At 39.2% G+C, this 16,024-nt stretch overlaps 1 protein-coding gene across 2 annotated transcripts in view; it reads left to right on the top strand.

Annotated features, from left to right (window-relative positions):
* Nucleotides 1–14,346, top strand: part of LOC137260008 (uncharacterized) — a 54,759-nt gene extending 40,413 nt beyond the window's left edge. For both annotated transcript variants that reach the window (XM_067797686.1, XM_067797687.1), the window contains exons 12-20: nucleotides 1,364–1,460; nucleotides 2,023–2,160; nucleotides 3,003–3,110; nucleotides 5,192–5,308; nucleotides 6,628–6,713; nucleotides 7,806–7,931; nucleotides 9,091–9,186; nucleotides 12,235–12,323; nucleotides 12,915–14,346. In XM_067797686.1, coding sequence (XP_067653787.1) covers nucleotides 1,364–1,460; nucleotides 2,023–2,160; nucleotides 3,003–3,110; nucleotides 5,192–5,308; nucleotides 6,628–6,713; nucleotides 7,806–7,931; nucleotides 9,091–9,186; nucleotides 12,235–12,323; nucleotides 12,915–13,059 — 1,002 coding nt within the window. In that variant the 3' untranslated portion in view covers nucleotides 13,060–14,346. The remainder of the gene's footprint in view (nucleotides 1–1,363; nucleotides 1,461–2,022; nucleotides 2,161–3,002; nucleotides 3,111–5,191; nucleotides 5,309–6,627; nucleotides 6,714–7,805; nucleotides 7,932–9,090; nucleotides 9,187–12,234; nucleotides 12,324–12,914) is intronic.
* The last annotated feature ends 1,678 nt before the right edge of the window (nucleotides 14,347–16,024 follow it).

Genomic DNA, 16,024 nt, shown 5'->3' on the forward strand with positions numbered 1-16,024 from the left:
TTTGTGGTATGGGGACAAATAGTTTAAGTTTGCACCAATTTGCTGAATTTTATTTTCTGGATTGTCGGTAGCATTGCCATCCATATGGAAGTAGTTGAAGGCCAGCATCGCACAAATGACACTGAAAACATCCTGGATAATCTCCAGGATATATGTTCTGAAAAATCTCCACTATGTCCAGGATAGATCCACGGGTCGGCCCAATGATCTTATTGCCTCCCTTGTCTGGCTTCGCATACAATCAGATGTGTATGCTTGGAAGTGTACCAATCACAACTCACTTTCACTTTTTAAATTTATGTAACTGAATAAACTTGGCAACTAGAATGACGCAGAGGTACTCTAAAATTAGAAGAAATTCTTGCATATATTTTTTTTGAGTTTCGGAATTGTCTATTTCTCTGTATGCTTTCCCAACAAATCTGAGTAACACTGCAAACAAACCTTAGCTCAGCTTAGCTGACTGACTAATGTGAGAATGTCGGGCCAGCCAAGAGAGGTGATAAAATTATCGAGCCAAGCCGTGGATGCATCCAGGGTATAGTCGAGATTTATTGAGGATGCACCAATAACTGAAGCACTGTGAACTGTGGAAAACTAGAAGCGACATTGTCGCTTTGTGAGTTGATGCTCTTACATAAACACTCAACATTTTGGCTAATTGTTGCATTGTCGTGTTGCCATGCATTTCAACACTTTCTTTATGCATCTTAAATGGGGGTGACATGGTAACATATTTTGACCTTGAAAACTCTCAATATGTCACCATTTAGGTTGACTTAGGAAATATTTTTCAAAGCGTGACAGTGCAACAAATGACCAGAATGTTTCATTGTCACATTGTCACACTTTGGTTTATTTTGACACTCTTTGACCATTTGTTTTAAGGCGACAATGTGACAATTTCCCTTGTACAATTCCGTTGTTCACAGTTGTGATAAACATTTTTGCTGGTTGTTTTATGTTGCAATCAGCAATATGCAGCTATGCTATGGGGCAGATAACTGAGTCTGGACTAGACTATCCAGTGACTGACATCATGAGCATCATGATAATAATTTTGCATTAAGGACACATACCAAATCCCTTTTAGAGTTTCTGGGTCAGAATAGGTGACCATAGGTCCCTGGTTATCAATGCTTGTCATAAGAGGTTAGCAAATGAGTCAGGTCAGACTTGCATGTTTGATTGACTCATGCGACTGTAACCTTACTGCAAGGATGATGCTCATGATGTTAATCATTGGATTGTGTTATCCACATGGGATTCTTGACAGGCCGTGTCGTAAAACTAGAATTTTGTTGAGTATTATCGTTCACCAGACAAACTGGCCATGTATCCAGTAATGTGCTGTCTGATTCAGATCGGCAGTGATGGTGCTACAGCTCTTGGCCAGCTCTACATTACAAAGACACATAAGTCATCTCTCCACAGTCTCAACTTGGCAGGCAATACTATTCGTGAGTGCCCTAGTAATGTTGATCCTTGCTCATACTGTTGATCATTGGTTTGCCACATTTAAATATTTGGCAGCTCAAAATTTCCTGCAATGTAATTTAAAAAAAAATTTGCTGCTAATAGGTATGTTAGATATAATGATGTTTATTTGTGATGTGTGAACAACTGACCAAACAAACGAGTGAAAGATCACACGAACAAATGAATGAGTGAATGAATGAACAGAGAATTGACCAAAAAATCAGAGTAATTACTCTGACTCAACCTTACAGGCAAATCTGTTCAGTGCACTTCAGAATTGTTGGTCATATAAACATAAGTGTTAATGAGGTGAGAAATCAAACAAATAAACAGGCAAACAAACAAACTGACATGTATCAGTGCATCACATTCTCAACCCTGCATTTAATACTATTTGTGAGTGCCTTTTCAAAATGTTTTCCTATACGATATAAACATAAGTAACGCACCACTTAGATTTTGGTAATTTTTCATTTGGAGCAATGGCCTCTAGTTTTTAACACCTCTGTAGACATGTGAACTGGCAATGTCCTGGTGTTGCAGGTAAAGATGGACTTATCTCCCTTGTCTCTGTGTTGGGAGGAGGGAGGTGTTTAAAGACGCTCTACCTCAACGACCAGCGTGATGCTATAGAAGAATCTGACATGGAGGAGGTGTACATGAGATTAGCCACAGCCCTGGGTGAGTAGCAAAACAGCCTTGAAATAATGCATCCCTGGTGTCCTGAACCTTGAAATAATGCATCTCTGAGCCTTGAAATAATGCATCCCTGGAGTCCTGAACCTTGAAATATAGCATCCCAGTGCCAAGATCCTTGAAATAATGCATCCCTGGTGTCATGATCCTTCAAATAATGCATACCTGGTGTCCTGATGCTTGAAATAATGCATCCCTTGTGCCATATGTCCTTGGAATAATGCAACCATTGTGTTATGATCCTTGAAATAATGCATCCCTGGTGTCATGATCCTTATAGTTTAAGTAATACATCTGAGATGTCATGATCAAGATGACACATTCACATCGATATTGATCTGTGATTATCTGTCTTAAACATGTTGATTAATTGAATATTATCTCCAGGGGCATAGCTAACATTACATAAACAAAGCTCTAGCTTACACATGATTTTTGCTAAAGACCACCATGACAGTTGGACAAGCCCTAACTATCTAAGTCAAAGCTCTGCAACCTTTATCAGTGGGCTGACACGCTTGATTAAATATTACCTCCAAGGCCATAGCTAACATTACATAAACAAAGCACCAGCTTACACATGATTTTTGCTAAAGATCACCATGACAGTTGGACAAGAACTCAACTATCTAAATCAGAGCTTTATCACTGGGCTGACATGAAACAAATAGCATCCTTAATATATGTACATGATCTCAGTGACTATCATATGTCAGCGGATATTAAAGGATGTGAGTATGATCATCCTGTCATGGAGATTTGTCCTCCAAGGACCTTTTGATTTTATACACTGTTTGACATGATGTAATGACTACTGTCTGTTTTAGATTTTACGGTTTCCAAAGTGGGTGACACTTTTCAGCCCAACAGCAGTGATCTCCCTTCCTTGCCAGAAAACCTTATGGTTAATCTGAAAAACCTAGGAGGACAACCAGGTAGGTATTTTAGATCAATCAGTGTAATATGCTGCAGTTAGGCACTGATTTCAACTTGCTGAGACGTTTTGTTTGTTTGTTGTGTAATGTCACACTAACCCCTATTCAAGCTGTGTGGAATTAGTCTGTAAAAATACAAATCTGGGCCAGACAATCCAGTGATCAATGCAGTGTTTGCGTTCATGCAGAAATCCTGCATACTTGTCTCAAATATGCATTGAATATAAAAGCTTGCATGATTGTTGACCCAAAGCTACTGGGCACAAACCTTGTAATTTGCTGTTGTTTAAAACTACATAAGTTATTGTTTGCCAGCTAACTGCTCAGTGCTGATGAAATACCTTACCTGCTTTACCTTGATTCTTTATCATTATTAAACGATCATAGTTGATGTCTTGATGAAAGTTCCAAACTGATGCTGACTCCCGAAAACATGTCCATGACTCCCTCTCATGACACCAGGGAGTTGTGATGACTCCTAAATGTTCATGTCTAGGGCAAACACTGTCAGTGGCATAACATATGTCAACGGCATAACATATGTCAACCAAGGTAGTGAGTCTGACCACCCGATCTCGTTAGTCACCTCATAAGACAAGCATGGGCTGCTAAGGGCAATTTTAGGCCTGATCTTCACAGGTATGTGAGATATTAAGCAATGTTAAGGATTTGATCCTATGGACAGTAGAAGTCCAAACTGTATGAACGATGTAAAAGGATGTAATGAGCACAATGGTTGGCCTTTGCTCTGTGAAATCATGGGGCATGGCGGGTGAGCTGGCTAAGGCGCCAGGCTAGTGATCCAGCGAGGTTTCGGTTTCGGGATCGAGCCCACCTGTGACCAGGTATAAAAACCTTGGAGTCAACTTTGTGTGCAGACTCTTTCAGTGTTGTCACAACCCCCAGTGTACAGTACACAACCCTGTGCACTTAAAAGAACCCACGAATCCGTTGGTATATGATCAGATGGTGGCCACATGAAAACGTGCATACACCTAGTTGCGGGTACAGCAACGTGCTGCATTCTTGGACAAAGTGCTGTGACTATGAGTCCCAGTCCACCCAGCTGTCAACTGGGTACCTCGTTAGGATGAGAGAGCCATAATAAACTCGGTGCGCCAAGAGTGGCGGCAAGAGTTGTATACTCCCCAGGGAGTTGAGATTGAAATACGAAGTGCTGTTGAGATTGACATCCGGTGATCAAGGCAAAAATGCCAGTGCCTTGAGCATGCACTAGTGCGTGGATATGTGCGCTATATAAATATCCAATCTATCTATCTATATATCGTTCTAATCAAGAAAAGTTGATTTCAGTTCTAATATCTATATACCACAAGTTTATGCATGAATGGATGTATTTTGGTGTGCTCAAGAATCCAGTTAATTACTCTTAACAAGATCTCACTGCAAAAACAATGATTGTCAAAACTGATGATTACACAATGACATTTTAGAAAATGTAACATATGTTATATTTTGGATTACACTTTCTTAGTTAAGTACAAATTCTAGTACTTTTTTGAGTTGAATCCCACTCAGGATTTGAACTAACACCCTAAGAGTCAGGCACCTACTCACCAGCACATTGCATTACTGAAGTATTGCACCTGAATGCAACATCCAATGACTGCCTGAAATGAAAACTGACTTGGCCCCAGGCGTCGGGCGATAGGATTTTTTAACCCCTGCTTCAGATGTGTTTTCTTGACTTCTTGAAGTTTGGAACAATGTCTTCAATTTGGAAACATTATCAGCTGATCTCTTGTACAATCACATCTATGTCTTGACAGTGGCCACTGGCATTGTTTCAGAACAAAGGAAACAGTAATTTCGTTACCTTAACTATGTGTTACAGTTTCACAATATATTGCAATACACATTTCAATACACCAACATATGTCACAATATATCAGAATGCGAAATTTTTGGGCAATACCCAACCCTATCGGGTATCTGTGAAAACTGTTTCTCTTCATCATACGATGCTGTTTAAAAAAATTTTATATGCATTATAATGTGATTTGAACTTGATTGTTCATACAGTTAAAGTATGTCTTCTTTCTGTTGTATTCTCCTTACAGGGTCCCTGGGGAAGCTATTGCACTCCCGTGCGGTTGTAACAGACACTACACAGGATCTGCTGACTGGCCTCACACTGTCAGGAGTTCTAGAGATCAGTGCTGCACTAAAAGGACTGGGTAAGAGAACCTGGGTTCTAGATTTTCAAAGTTCTCTTAGCGCTAAGATAGTACTAAGTTAATGTTAATGTATGGCACTTACGACCATCTTAACACTAGGATAGCTTCAAAAGTCTATGTCCGAGACTTTTTTTACGATTCCAAATTATTATAGTGCCCAGGTCAAGTAAAATGAAAAATAATTGGTTTGTTTAGAAAACTGAACTATTATTTACAGGCCTTGAGCAACATGTATCAAAACTCCATTCAATCTAGTACCTTATAACTATAATTTGGCCTGAAATGCATGTTGACTCGATTTTTTGTAAATAACTCTTCAACAAATGATCCAGTCGATCTCAAACTTTGCAAGTGGATGTTTTGTCAGACAACCTAATCACATTGTAAATCACCGATTTTATGCATTTGTATGAAAGAATCTGTCTATATAACTGTCAACAAAATAAACAGCAGAACGCTGACAGCTTGCAGAGGGAGAGGGCCATTGACCTGTAAGAAATGGGCCCACATGCATTTCATGCCAAACTGTAAGTATTAAAACATATTCTTTTTGACTGACTGAGTCATCAGTGAAATATGTGTTCTCTGTACAAAACAATTTTTTTTTTAAAATTCAAAATGTTTGATTTGGAAATGTTTACTGACGTATGTTGCAGATTTTCTGCAGACTCCAATTATTGGCCTCTGAGAGGTCTAGATACATCTCAGATACTCCATCCTTTCATGTGTAATTTGATCCTTGTGGATTTTTAGGCAGGAATAGGTCAACAGTAATGCTCAGTGAATTGGTTGGCATGTGTTGTGTTGTTATGCAGAGGGTTCATTTGACTTCTATGCATTATACACAGCCTTACATCCTGGTTTACATCAAACTGGTTTACATCAAACTGACATATTATGTGACGACTCAAAGCAAAGAGGCGTTATATAGCTACAGATAATGAAAGAACTTACTGGCAAACAAGGTAAAATTGGACCAGCACAGAGAATGTGTTTATGAGAAGTAGGCGGTGCATGGCAATGAGCAAATCCATTTGTTTTGCAAGAGGTGGAGCAGATGTAGGTTAGTGCATGTGCAGTGCATGAGGTTGAAATGGATTTTGCACATAAGAGTTTTCTGAGACAGGCCATGAGCTTTATGATACTTGATCATGGCCAGTCTGGGGTCCCTTTGCTCACAATGGCAAGTACTAGTGGGCTGCACTCATACATGCTACTACAGGTCAGCTGTCAGATTGGTGCTCAACTTGTCCTTGTTTGCCAGTAGTATAGGTACATGTCTCTTATGATGCTGATGTACTTTCTGTTTTGGTGTACAGGTTCCTCGGAGTGTGTAATGTCTGCTGAGGAGTGGAATCTCATCACAGGTGCCAACAAGGACAGAGAAGTGCCGTCTTGGCTACAGGTGAGACAGTGACAAGCAGGTTATAGATCTTCAGCAATACTGGGAATGCTGAATAGGTACAGACGTACCAGTTATATCTGGCCACTTGACGTAATTTCCATACATTTCATACTTGCACGTTAATTTAGTGTAGAATAAATAATTTTCTGTGCTGTAGGTGGGGGTTGGAGTAGCCATAAAGTTAAATCATTTGCTCATCATACAGAGAGCCATTAAAGAATAACAGTCACTAGTGATCATCCATCTATCCATCCATCCATCCATCCATCCAACATCCATCCATCCATCCAACATCCATCCATCCATCCATCCATTTATCCATACATCCTTCCATCCATCAACAATGTACACAACCAGCAGTTCTCATTTGCGAACATGTTCACATTGCAATGGTAACCAGCAATATCTTTCACCAAAATCGGTTTTCTAAATGATGGGGTTCGCTGGGGTAACCATTAGGGCTGTCATGATACTTTCACATATTCAGTGAATCGAACTGTAGCCCTTCATGAATTCAATTTGTTATTCATGGTCACCAGAAACGAATATGAATGAACATTTACAATTATTTACCTGAGCAAGTTTTACTTGATCTCTTATTAAAGTGAGATATGCAAGAATGGAATATGTATCAGCATTGCAGTAGTGCAAGTCATGTTAGTTTGTAATGGCTGCACATGTTACTGTGGACTATAACTATTAGTCTATTACATACCAAATTTGAATGTCACGTCAGATCACTATTTATTACTATGACAAACTAACAGTCAACATGGGGGGTCAGTATTGTGCATTAGTCACATAACTACAATATTATACTCATGAATATGTATTCATATTCGTTACCCAATACTCATGATACATATCATATTCGCCACATAGTGTATTCATCGCAGCGCTAGTGAGCATTACCGTTAAAGCATGACAGCATCACACTGAAGACACAGATGTGATTCCCCATATGGGTACACGGTTTGAAGCCCGTTTCCTGTGTTCCCTGACAATATATTTCAGGAATACTGCTAAAAGCATCGTAAAACCATACTCCCTCGGAGTAATTTACCAGTACCTTTATTGTTTCCTGTCTGGCAGCTTCAAGATCGTCGTGAGCGATCAGTGTACCTGAGTAGTCTCCCTGGCAACGTGTCGGTACAGAAGCTGGAGGGGATGCTGGAGATGGAAGCAGACTGCAGCGTAGAGGAAGTCGTGCTCATCAAGGTGACAGGGATGGGGAGACTGGTTTAACATAACTGCAGTGTTAACGAATGGTGTTTCATAGTAACAGGACATTGGGTCCTGTAAGCTTCAGATGTCTCTCAGCCTCTACAATTTTATCATAGTTGCTACGAATTTTAGTCTCACCAACACGATTGCACTAGAAATTCTTCAATGTAAGGTTATTGAAATTCAAATCTATGGACAAAAACATATAGTTTTATCAACTAAATGCATTTTTGTCAACAACATGACAACATGAAGAAATGTTACATGCTGATTATTTGGAAATCTGCTTTTGGAGATTTATTGTAAGATTAAAGCTTCATTCTTGATTAGTGTCGTATTATCTTTCTCAGAATCCATCATGGCTTTAAGTATTTAGTTGACCACTATTTTTGTGGTCAGCCATGCTTCTCGAACACCTGGCTGACCTTTCCTCTGCACGCCTCCCTCGAAACAAACAGTATACAGTGTGAATATTCTAATGATAGTTTGTTAAACAACTTTTTTATTTTTAAGACAAAAATTCTATAAAAGCCTCACAGAGTTGGTATGGTGTTTTGATTATGATCAGCATTTCATTGAGTATTTTATGTTTTAATCAGCGTTTTATTGAGTATTTTACATTTCAATCAGCGTTTCGTTAAGTATTTTATGTTCATTAGTTTTTGAGTTAGATTGCAATTGATCGGCACACTTTTGGAGCAAACAGACTGTATATGTTATGTCAATATATGTGGTGATATCGAAGACTGATTTCCCCACTAACTTGGGGAAACCAACTGCAAAACTTATGCAGATGAATTGTACGAAGGTCAAACATCAAATTTGTGTTTTGGTTTAATGTTTTGTTAAGAATTTTCAGTTTATTTCTGATTATAATCATTTATTGAATTCACGACAATAATCTTTTCAATGTTATGAATTAGTATTACAATACATCAGTTCATGTGTACACAGTACCTTTAAACAGTGTGGGATATTTTGCAAAATCTATTTTAGAACAGTGGACTGAAGTAAGTGGCGATATTTACACTAGTGAGTCTAAACTTTGATGGGAAGTATATATTGGCTTTCAGTGACTCAGGATGATGAACAAGCGTTTACTAAACTCTGGCTTCAGACTAATGATAAATGGTTGTTGTTCTTGTGTGAGCAGGATCCAGTGACTAAGTCCAACGCTGGAGTAGCATGGGTGCTGTTCTCTGATGGAGATTCTGTCAAGAAAGCCATTGACTTTTTTTATCAAGGGGAGGTGAGTTGAAAAACTTGTGTCTTTGATCAACAGATCAGGCCCTCCTTTCAAAAGCACTAAAGTGATCGTAAGTCACTAAGGTAAACTCAGAGCAATGTTAAAGAATGGGAGTTCAGGTTAAACTTAGAAAAGGTTGCCTCATGAAAGAAGCCCCAGGCCTTGATTTCTCAAAGAAGTTTTTAATCAAATTTCAAACATGTTGAAACAGTTGAAAATTAAACTCAGCTGCCCTTTTAACATGAAAAAGCCCAAACAACATAAGTAATCTATCCACAATCTCTAATTGTGCACTGTTATGTTGATTTCTGTTTATTCTGGGGAAAGCGTTTTCCTGCGTTTTCTCAAATTTGAGTAAAAAGTCTGACTAAAGTCAAAACTCAGTCTTAAGTTTATTTCCAGAAATTGGGGCCAGAATATTTTTGTCACATTCTCCAGTACTGCAGGAGGGTTTGGTTTTGTTTGGATGTTTCAATGTCACACTCAGTAATATGTGGCTATAAATAATTTAGTCTGGACCAGGCAATCAGGTGATCAAAATGGATCCACATAACTGGGGTAGAATTACATGTGTCAACACCAGTCAGCGATCAGGTGATCAAAATCATGAGCATGGATCCACGTAACTGGGGTAGAATTACATGTGTCAACACCAGTCAGCGATCAGGTGATCAAAATCATGAGCATGGATTCACGTAACTGGGGTAGAATTACATGTGTCAACACCAGTGCGCGATCAGGTGATCAAAATCATGAGCATGGATTCACGTAACTGGGGTAGAATTACATGTGTCAACACCAGTCAGCGATCAGGTGATCAAAATTATGAGCATGGATTCACGTAACTGGGGTAGAATTACATGTGTCAACACCAGTCAGCGAGCCTGACAACCCGATCCCATTTGTTACCTCCTATAACAAGCTTGGGTTGGTCAAAACCAGTTCTAACTGGGGTCTGCTCGAATACTGCAGAAGAGACAGTATTAGTGAAGAGAAAGGGCCTTGAATGTGGGGATGTTTTTCCCTTTAGTTGTTGTTGATTAACACAAGATTCATCACTCTATAATGTTAATCTTGACCCAACAATTTAATGAGTGGGTGGGTTAGTGTGTGAGTGAGTGAGTGAGTGAGTTTAGTTTTACAGCATTTTTAGCAATATTTCAGCAGTACAACAGAGGACACCAAAAATTGGCCTTACACATTATACCCATATGGGAATTCAAACCCGGGTGTTCAGCATGACGGGCAATCACCTTAACCTCTAGGCTACCCCACCGTCTGGGATCTATTTTGGTGTTGAGGTACCTAGGTGTTATGGTACACAAGGCCCAGCGAGCCCTTACACGATCTGCTGTAATGTCCATCTGTTGCACTCAGGTCTCAGACTGTGTGTTGTCTACTTACATCCAAGGACATTGTCCAGTATTAAGCTGAATGGTGCGGTAGCCTAGTAGTGCTCGGAACTGGTGGAAATGTCATGACTGATGTTTGAGTCATTATATTTGATAAATCCTCAAAAAAAATTGGTTAGTGTCCCTTTTTAGATTTTCCTATCCAGGTTGTTATTGCAGATGACTATCACAGGATACATCTTGATACTGTAAAGTGATGACTAACATATTATGAACATAAACCTTCTGGGCTCTTCAAGAAATATTCAGTCATGACTTTTCAGTTACTGAAGTGAGTTTTCTAACAATTAGACACGTTTTCAGGGCCTGACAACTTTTAAGATATGTTTCATCATCAAGAGTACAACAATAGTTCCAAAACGGTTTATGTTTGATTATGATAAAATGTGATTGATCGTTTGGTGACTGCGACCAATCTCAGAGTCTTTCGATTAATCAGAATAGCACTATAGCCCAGTGGTTAAAGCGTTCACTCACCATGAAGAAGGCACTGGTTTGATTCCCCACATGGGTACAATGTCTGACGCAATTTCTGGTGTCCCTGCCGTGATATTGCTAGAATACTGTTTAAAGGACGTAAATCTAAACTCACTCACTCCAGCATTAAGCTTTCCCATGGTGCACTCATATTGTGAGTTGCGATAAACTAGTACTAGAATTGTTATTATAGTTGATATTTATTTGTTTTCACTGCTCATAATTGTTGTATTTCACATTGTTTTCACATTTAGTGATGCGTCCCAAATTTTCCGACTAGGTACCCCACCCCTAATACCCTACTCTGTTACTTGTTATGTTTATTCCGAACATTAAATTTGTAAGAAATGGCAATATATTCCCTTAGAGCAGAGGCTAAAATTTCGAGTTTTTCATTATCTTCACCATGTATTATATTCAAAACAAGGGAGTGTAAATTATGCCTAAATCTTCTAATAATGGTAGCTTGATGGTTAAAGCAGAGTTGAAGACCCAGGATTAATTCCAACATGGGTAGAATGTGTGAAGCCCCACTGGTGTCTCCCGCTGTGATATTGCTGAAATAGCTAAAAGCAGTGTAAAACCCAACTCACTCACTCACTCTTCGAAGACAGTTGAACGTTTTAATCATGAAAGAGTAATCTGTCAGTCACATGATCATAATGGATCTGAGACAGCTACCAGGGTCCAGCTCATTACCCACCTGTCCTGGGTTTCTGGGTTACCCAACCCACCACCCTATTACCAGCAATGTGTATGTCAAGTTTCAAATTGTGATGAAATTATTATTTTTTCATTTAAAAGAACAGCTTGCCACCATTCACCATTAGATCACTGATCAATGAGGCCTGTGAAGATGCAGGGTAGAATAGGTCTTCAGCAACCCACGCTTGCCACAAAAGGTGACTATGTTTGTTGTAAGAGACGTCTATAACAGGATCAGGTGGTCAGGCTCATTGACTTGGTTGACACATGTCATAGGTAATCAGTTGCACAGATTGATGCTCATTCTGTTGATAACTGGATTTTCTGGCCCAGACTCGATTATTTACATGCCACTGCCAACTAGCTGGAATATTGCTGGGTGTGGCGTAAAACTAAATATCATCACTGATCAATGATGTGTCACTGTCTTTATCTTCTGACATCAATTATTTTTCAGGCAAAAATATTTGGTCAGCCATTTTCAGTCTCTCGGATATGTGTGAAGATTGATGATGAGATGAACTCCGAGCTTGAAGCAAAAGCCAGGTAGAGAACAGGATTGAATTACACAAGGGTCAACAGAATTGAATTGCACAAGGGTGAAAGGTCAAAGGTTAAATAACAACTGGGTACATTGTGTGAAACTCATTTCTGGTGTCCCCGCGCTGTGAAAATGCGATCTCTATGGGGCACTGGATAGCCAATTCGTTGAGTCTTGTTATGCCAAAGATCCAGGTTTGATTCCCCACATGGGTACAGTGTGTAACCCATTTCTTATGTCCCAACCATGATATTCCTGGTATATTGCTGAAAGCGATAGTGTATGGTCCTGCACATAGAGCTCAGGTCAATAGTCAGTTGAAGCAACATGGAGCTTGGACAGTCCTGCCCCACAACCAAGCACGTGATGCGTGTGTTCTCACCTCAGGCAAGTGAGTTTGTTTAAGATTGCCTCTTTTCACCCAGGAGAAAGAGGGTGTCCAGTTGGATAAAGTCATATGACTATAACCTTCTGGCACCTTTGGGTTATGTGGGGTCATAATAGTCAGATGGTGTTTGGAGACTGTTTGCTAATGAAGGTGACTTATCATTATTTAAGTGACATGAAACTCACTCAATCACTCACTCTTCTTCCAGAAAAGACCAGGAGACCCGTCTCAAGGCCCGTCGTGCTGAAGATGCTGCTCACCGGGCCCTCATTCAACAGAACACAGAGGAGTCGTGGAAACGTCACGCCTACCGACTTGCTCACCCGGCGTATGCTGATGGCAGAATTTGGTGACTCAGTCTGAGGATCATGGAAACGTCATGCCTACTGACTTGCTCACCCAGCATATGCTATTGGCAGAATTTGGTGACTGGGTCTGTGAGTTCTAGAATCGTCACGCCCACTGACTTGCTCACCCGGCATATGCTGATGGCAGAATTTGGTGACTGGGTCTGTGAGTCATGGAAATGTCACGCCTACCGACTCAATTACTTGGCATATGCTGATGGCAAGATTTGGTGACCCGGTCTTAGAATTATGGAAACGTCATGCCTAACGACTCGCTCACTTGGTGTACGATGATGGCAAAATTTGGTGACTGGGACTGAGAGTTATTAGTCTTGTCATCGTTTGGCATGTAGAGATTGTTTTAAGTTCGTAGAAAATTTCAGCAAACAACAGCAAATGATTGAAATGTTAGTAAAAGTTTAAATTGTAATATTGTATACAGTTCTTACAGCGACATTTTTATATCTGTGAACAACAAACATCCACCCATGTTTAACCTTTCATACTGACTGTATGATAACATCGAGTTGTTTATCTGACATTCCAAATAATTCCACAGCTGCTGTACACAGCCATCTGTCGTCATGGCAACACTGTCTGGTGCCAGGAATCTACAGCCTGTCATCCCCTAATTCAATAAGACCACTTTGTAAAGGACAGGTAGGAAATTGGTTCTCAATGAGTGTGACTGATTCATAGAAGTGAGAATGAATCAATAAAATGGAATGATAAATTAATGTGACCTTTCATTTTTTTATGTCACATAAATTAATGACAATTTTGAACTGAAATTGATGCAAAAGTTTTTTTTCTTCAGCCAAATATTGTTTTTCTGATTTTATTGAGATTATCTCATCAGTCTTTATGATATATGAAATATATTGCCAAAATAGTTAATATATTGTTTGTTACTATACAAAATATGAATGAAATATTATATTATAGGTTTAGTCTGTATTGTTGAAGCATTTATGTTATGCTACTCAAAGCAAGTTAAGGATCACCCCCCAATTGAAATCTGAAGTCCACCACCCAGAAGAGATTGATATAAATCTCTGATGTTCTCAACTTCTTTTGAGTAGTACAGAACAATATTACTCAAATCAAAGGATGATGAAAAATATTTGATATTTGATATTGTTTCCTGAATCTGTTATGTATTTTCTTATGGCATTTGACATTTGAGACATTTTGCAGCTGTTTCAGAATATGGTGACATTGTTATTTAAGAGTGTTCAATTTGATGAGTTTGTTTTGTACCTGTTTGATTTAGTAAAGAAAAGATTTCATGGACATTTTATTTGCTTAATAGCTGTCATATTCACAAAATACTTCTTACCATGTACATGACTGCCTTGTCATGCAGTGCACAATATGTGTTGGACAGAGTTGTGTCCCTTGGACTTGACAGGAACCAGTGATTATGTGTTCGAATTCAGGTGTGTTTCTACACCAGTTTAAGCAATAGCCATGCTCATGGACTTCACCTAACCTGTATGGTGAGTTTTGAGATTGGCATTTAGTTTGGGACAGTAACCGGATACAAAACGGGGCTCGAGGGGTAATGAGTCCATATCTGTCTCAGCACTCATACCCGTTATGATCATTTGACTTATAGATTAAACAATGTGGTATGTTTTTCTTTCATTACTTAAAGGTGGCAATGTCTTTGAAGATTTAAACAGAATTACAGTCACCTCTTTTAAAAAATAATACAAAAAATAATTCAATAAAATATTGAAAAACTCGAAATTGTAGCCACAAAGCTGAAGAATACCTTGCCATTGCTTACAAGGTAGATGTCAGGAAGTAACATACAGGAATCTGGGTTGGGTAATGTAATAGCGGGTGGGGCACCCGTGTAGAATACTTGGACCTAATTTCCAGCACTAATTTCCATTTCAGCTGTGATGTATGATTGTTAATTGTTTATTTAAAACGCCACGTCATACTCAAGCTTCATGGCAGTTGTGTGGTATGACTTATGGTTTATGATGTGATACGACAGGAGTAGTGTTAACCAGCTGAAATTCTTCAAAGGCATTTAGAAGTTGATTTAATACAAGACAAATCTTATGTATAACAACTCCTTTATTTCTTTCGCAAGACATTTCTTCTGGACAAGCTCTTGACCCTCCTTCAGGTGAAAGAAGAAGGGTAAGAACTAGTCCAGACACATCCTGACGAAAAATAAAGAACTTGTTATCCATAAAATTGGTCTTGTTAAAATTGGTCTTTGCGGTGGCAAAGCAGACACACAAATCTACTCAGTCACGTGATTGTCTTGAAAGTATTAGAAACAGCCTCTTGAATGACGACTGTCTCACCCTATTGCGACAAACGAAGACCTTTTTGCAGTCGGCGACCATTCTAGGTGGATTTCAACACTCTTTCATTTTTGGCGGCCATCTTGGATTTGGGGGAAAACGGGAAAATGTTTTATGATGATGTTCCCCAGCACTTTGCAAAGTTGCATGCTGTAGCCCGCCAACTATCTGCTTTCACCCTTAGCCACTCCAGTATTGTGAACAGTATGGTGGCAGTAGGTAGCCCTGTGGTTATGACGTTATTCATGAGGTTCGTTTGTGGAACAATTTCCCGATGTACTTCTAGACTATTGCTAGACTATTCTGAAAATCAGCTGAAAACCGAACTTCCATATTCTCTTAGTTGTTAGCAGTGGATGCATCTTTCTGTTTTGTTTGTTTTGTTTGACGAGCCCATTGCCTCTTAACGAGATTGAGAGAATCAATACAAAGATCTTAAGACTTTCTGAGTAAACCAACAGCACAAATTAGAAGGCCCAGTTGAAAGAGACCGATAACAGAAGATAGTCAGAGTTGCTGGCTCTGTCCGATGCCTGTTTTGTCTGTTTGTTTGTTGTATAATGCTACAATACGGAATGGAGCACCTATATTTCGCGATCTGTAAATGCTTAAATCAAGACCAGTCAATCCAAGTTTGCGGAAAT

This window comes from Haliotis asinina, chromosome 13 (assembly GCF_037392515.1).
Source record: "Haliotis asinina isolate JCU_RB_2024 chromosome 13, JCU_Hal_asi_v2, whole genome shotgun sequence".
NCBI classification, from domain to species: Eukaryota; Metazoa; Mollusca; class Gastropoda; order Lepetellida; family Haliotidae; genus Haliotis; species Haliotis asinina.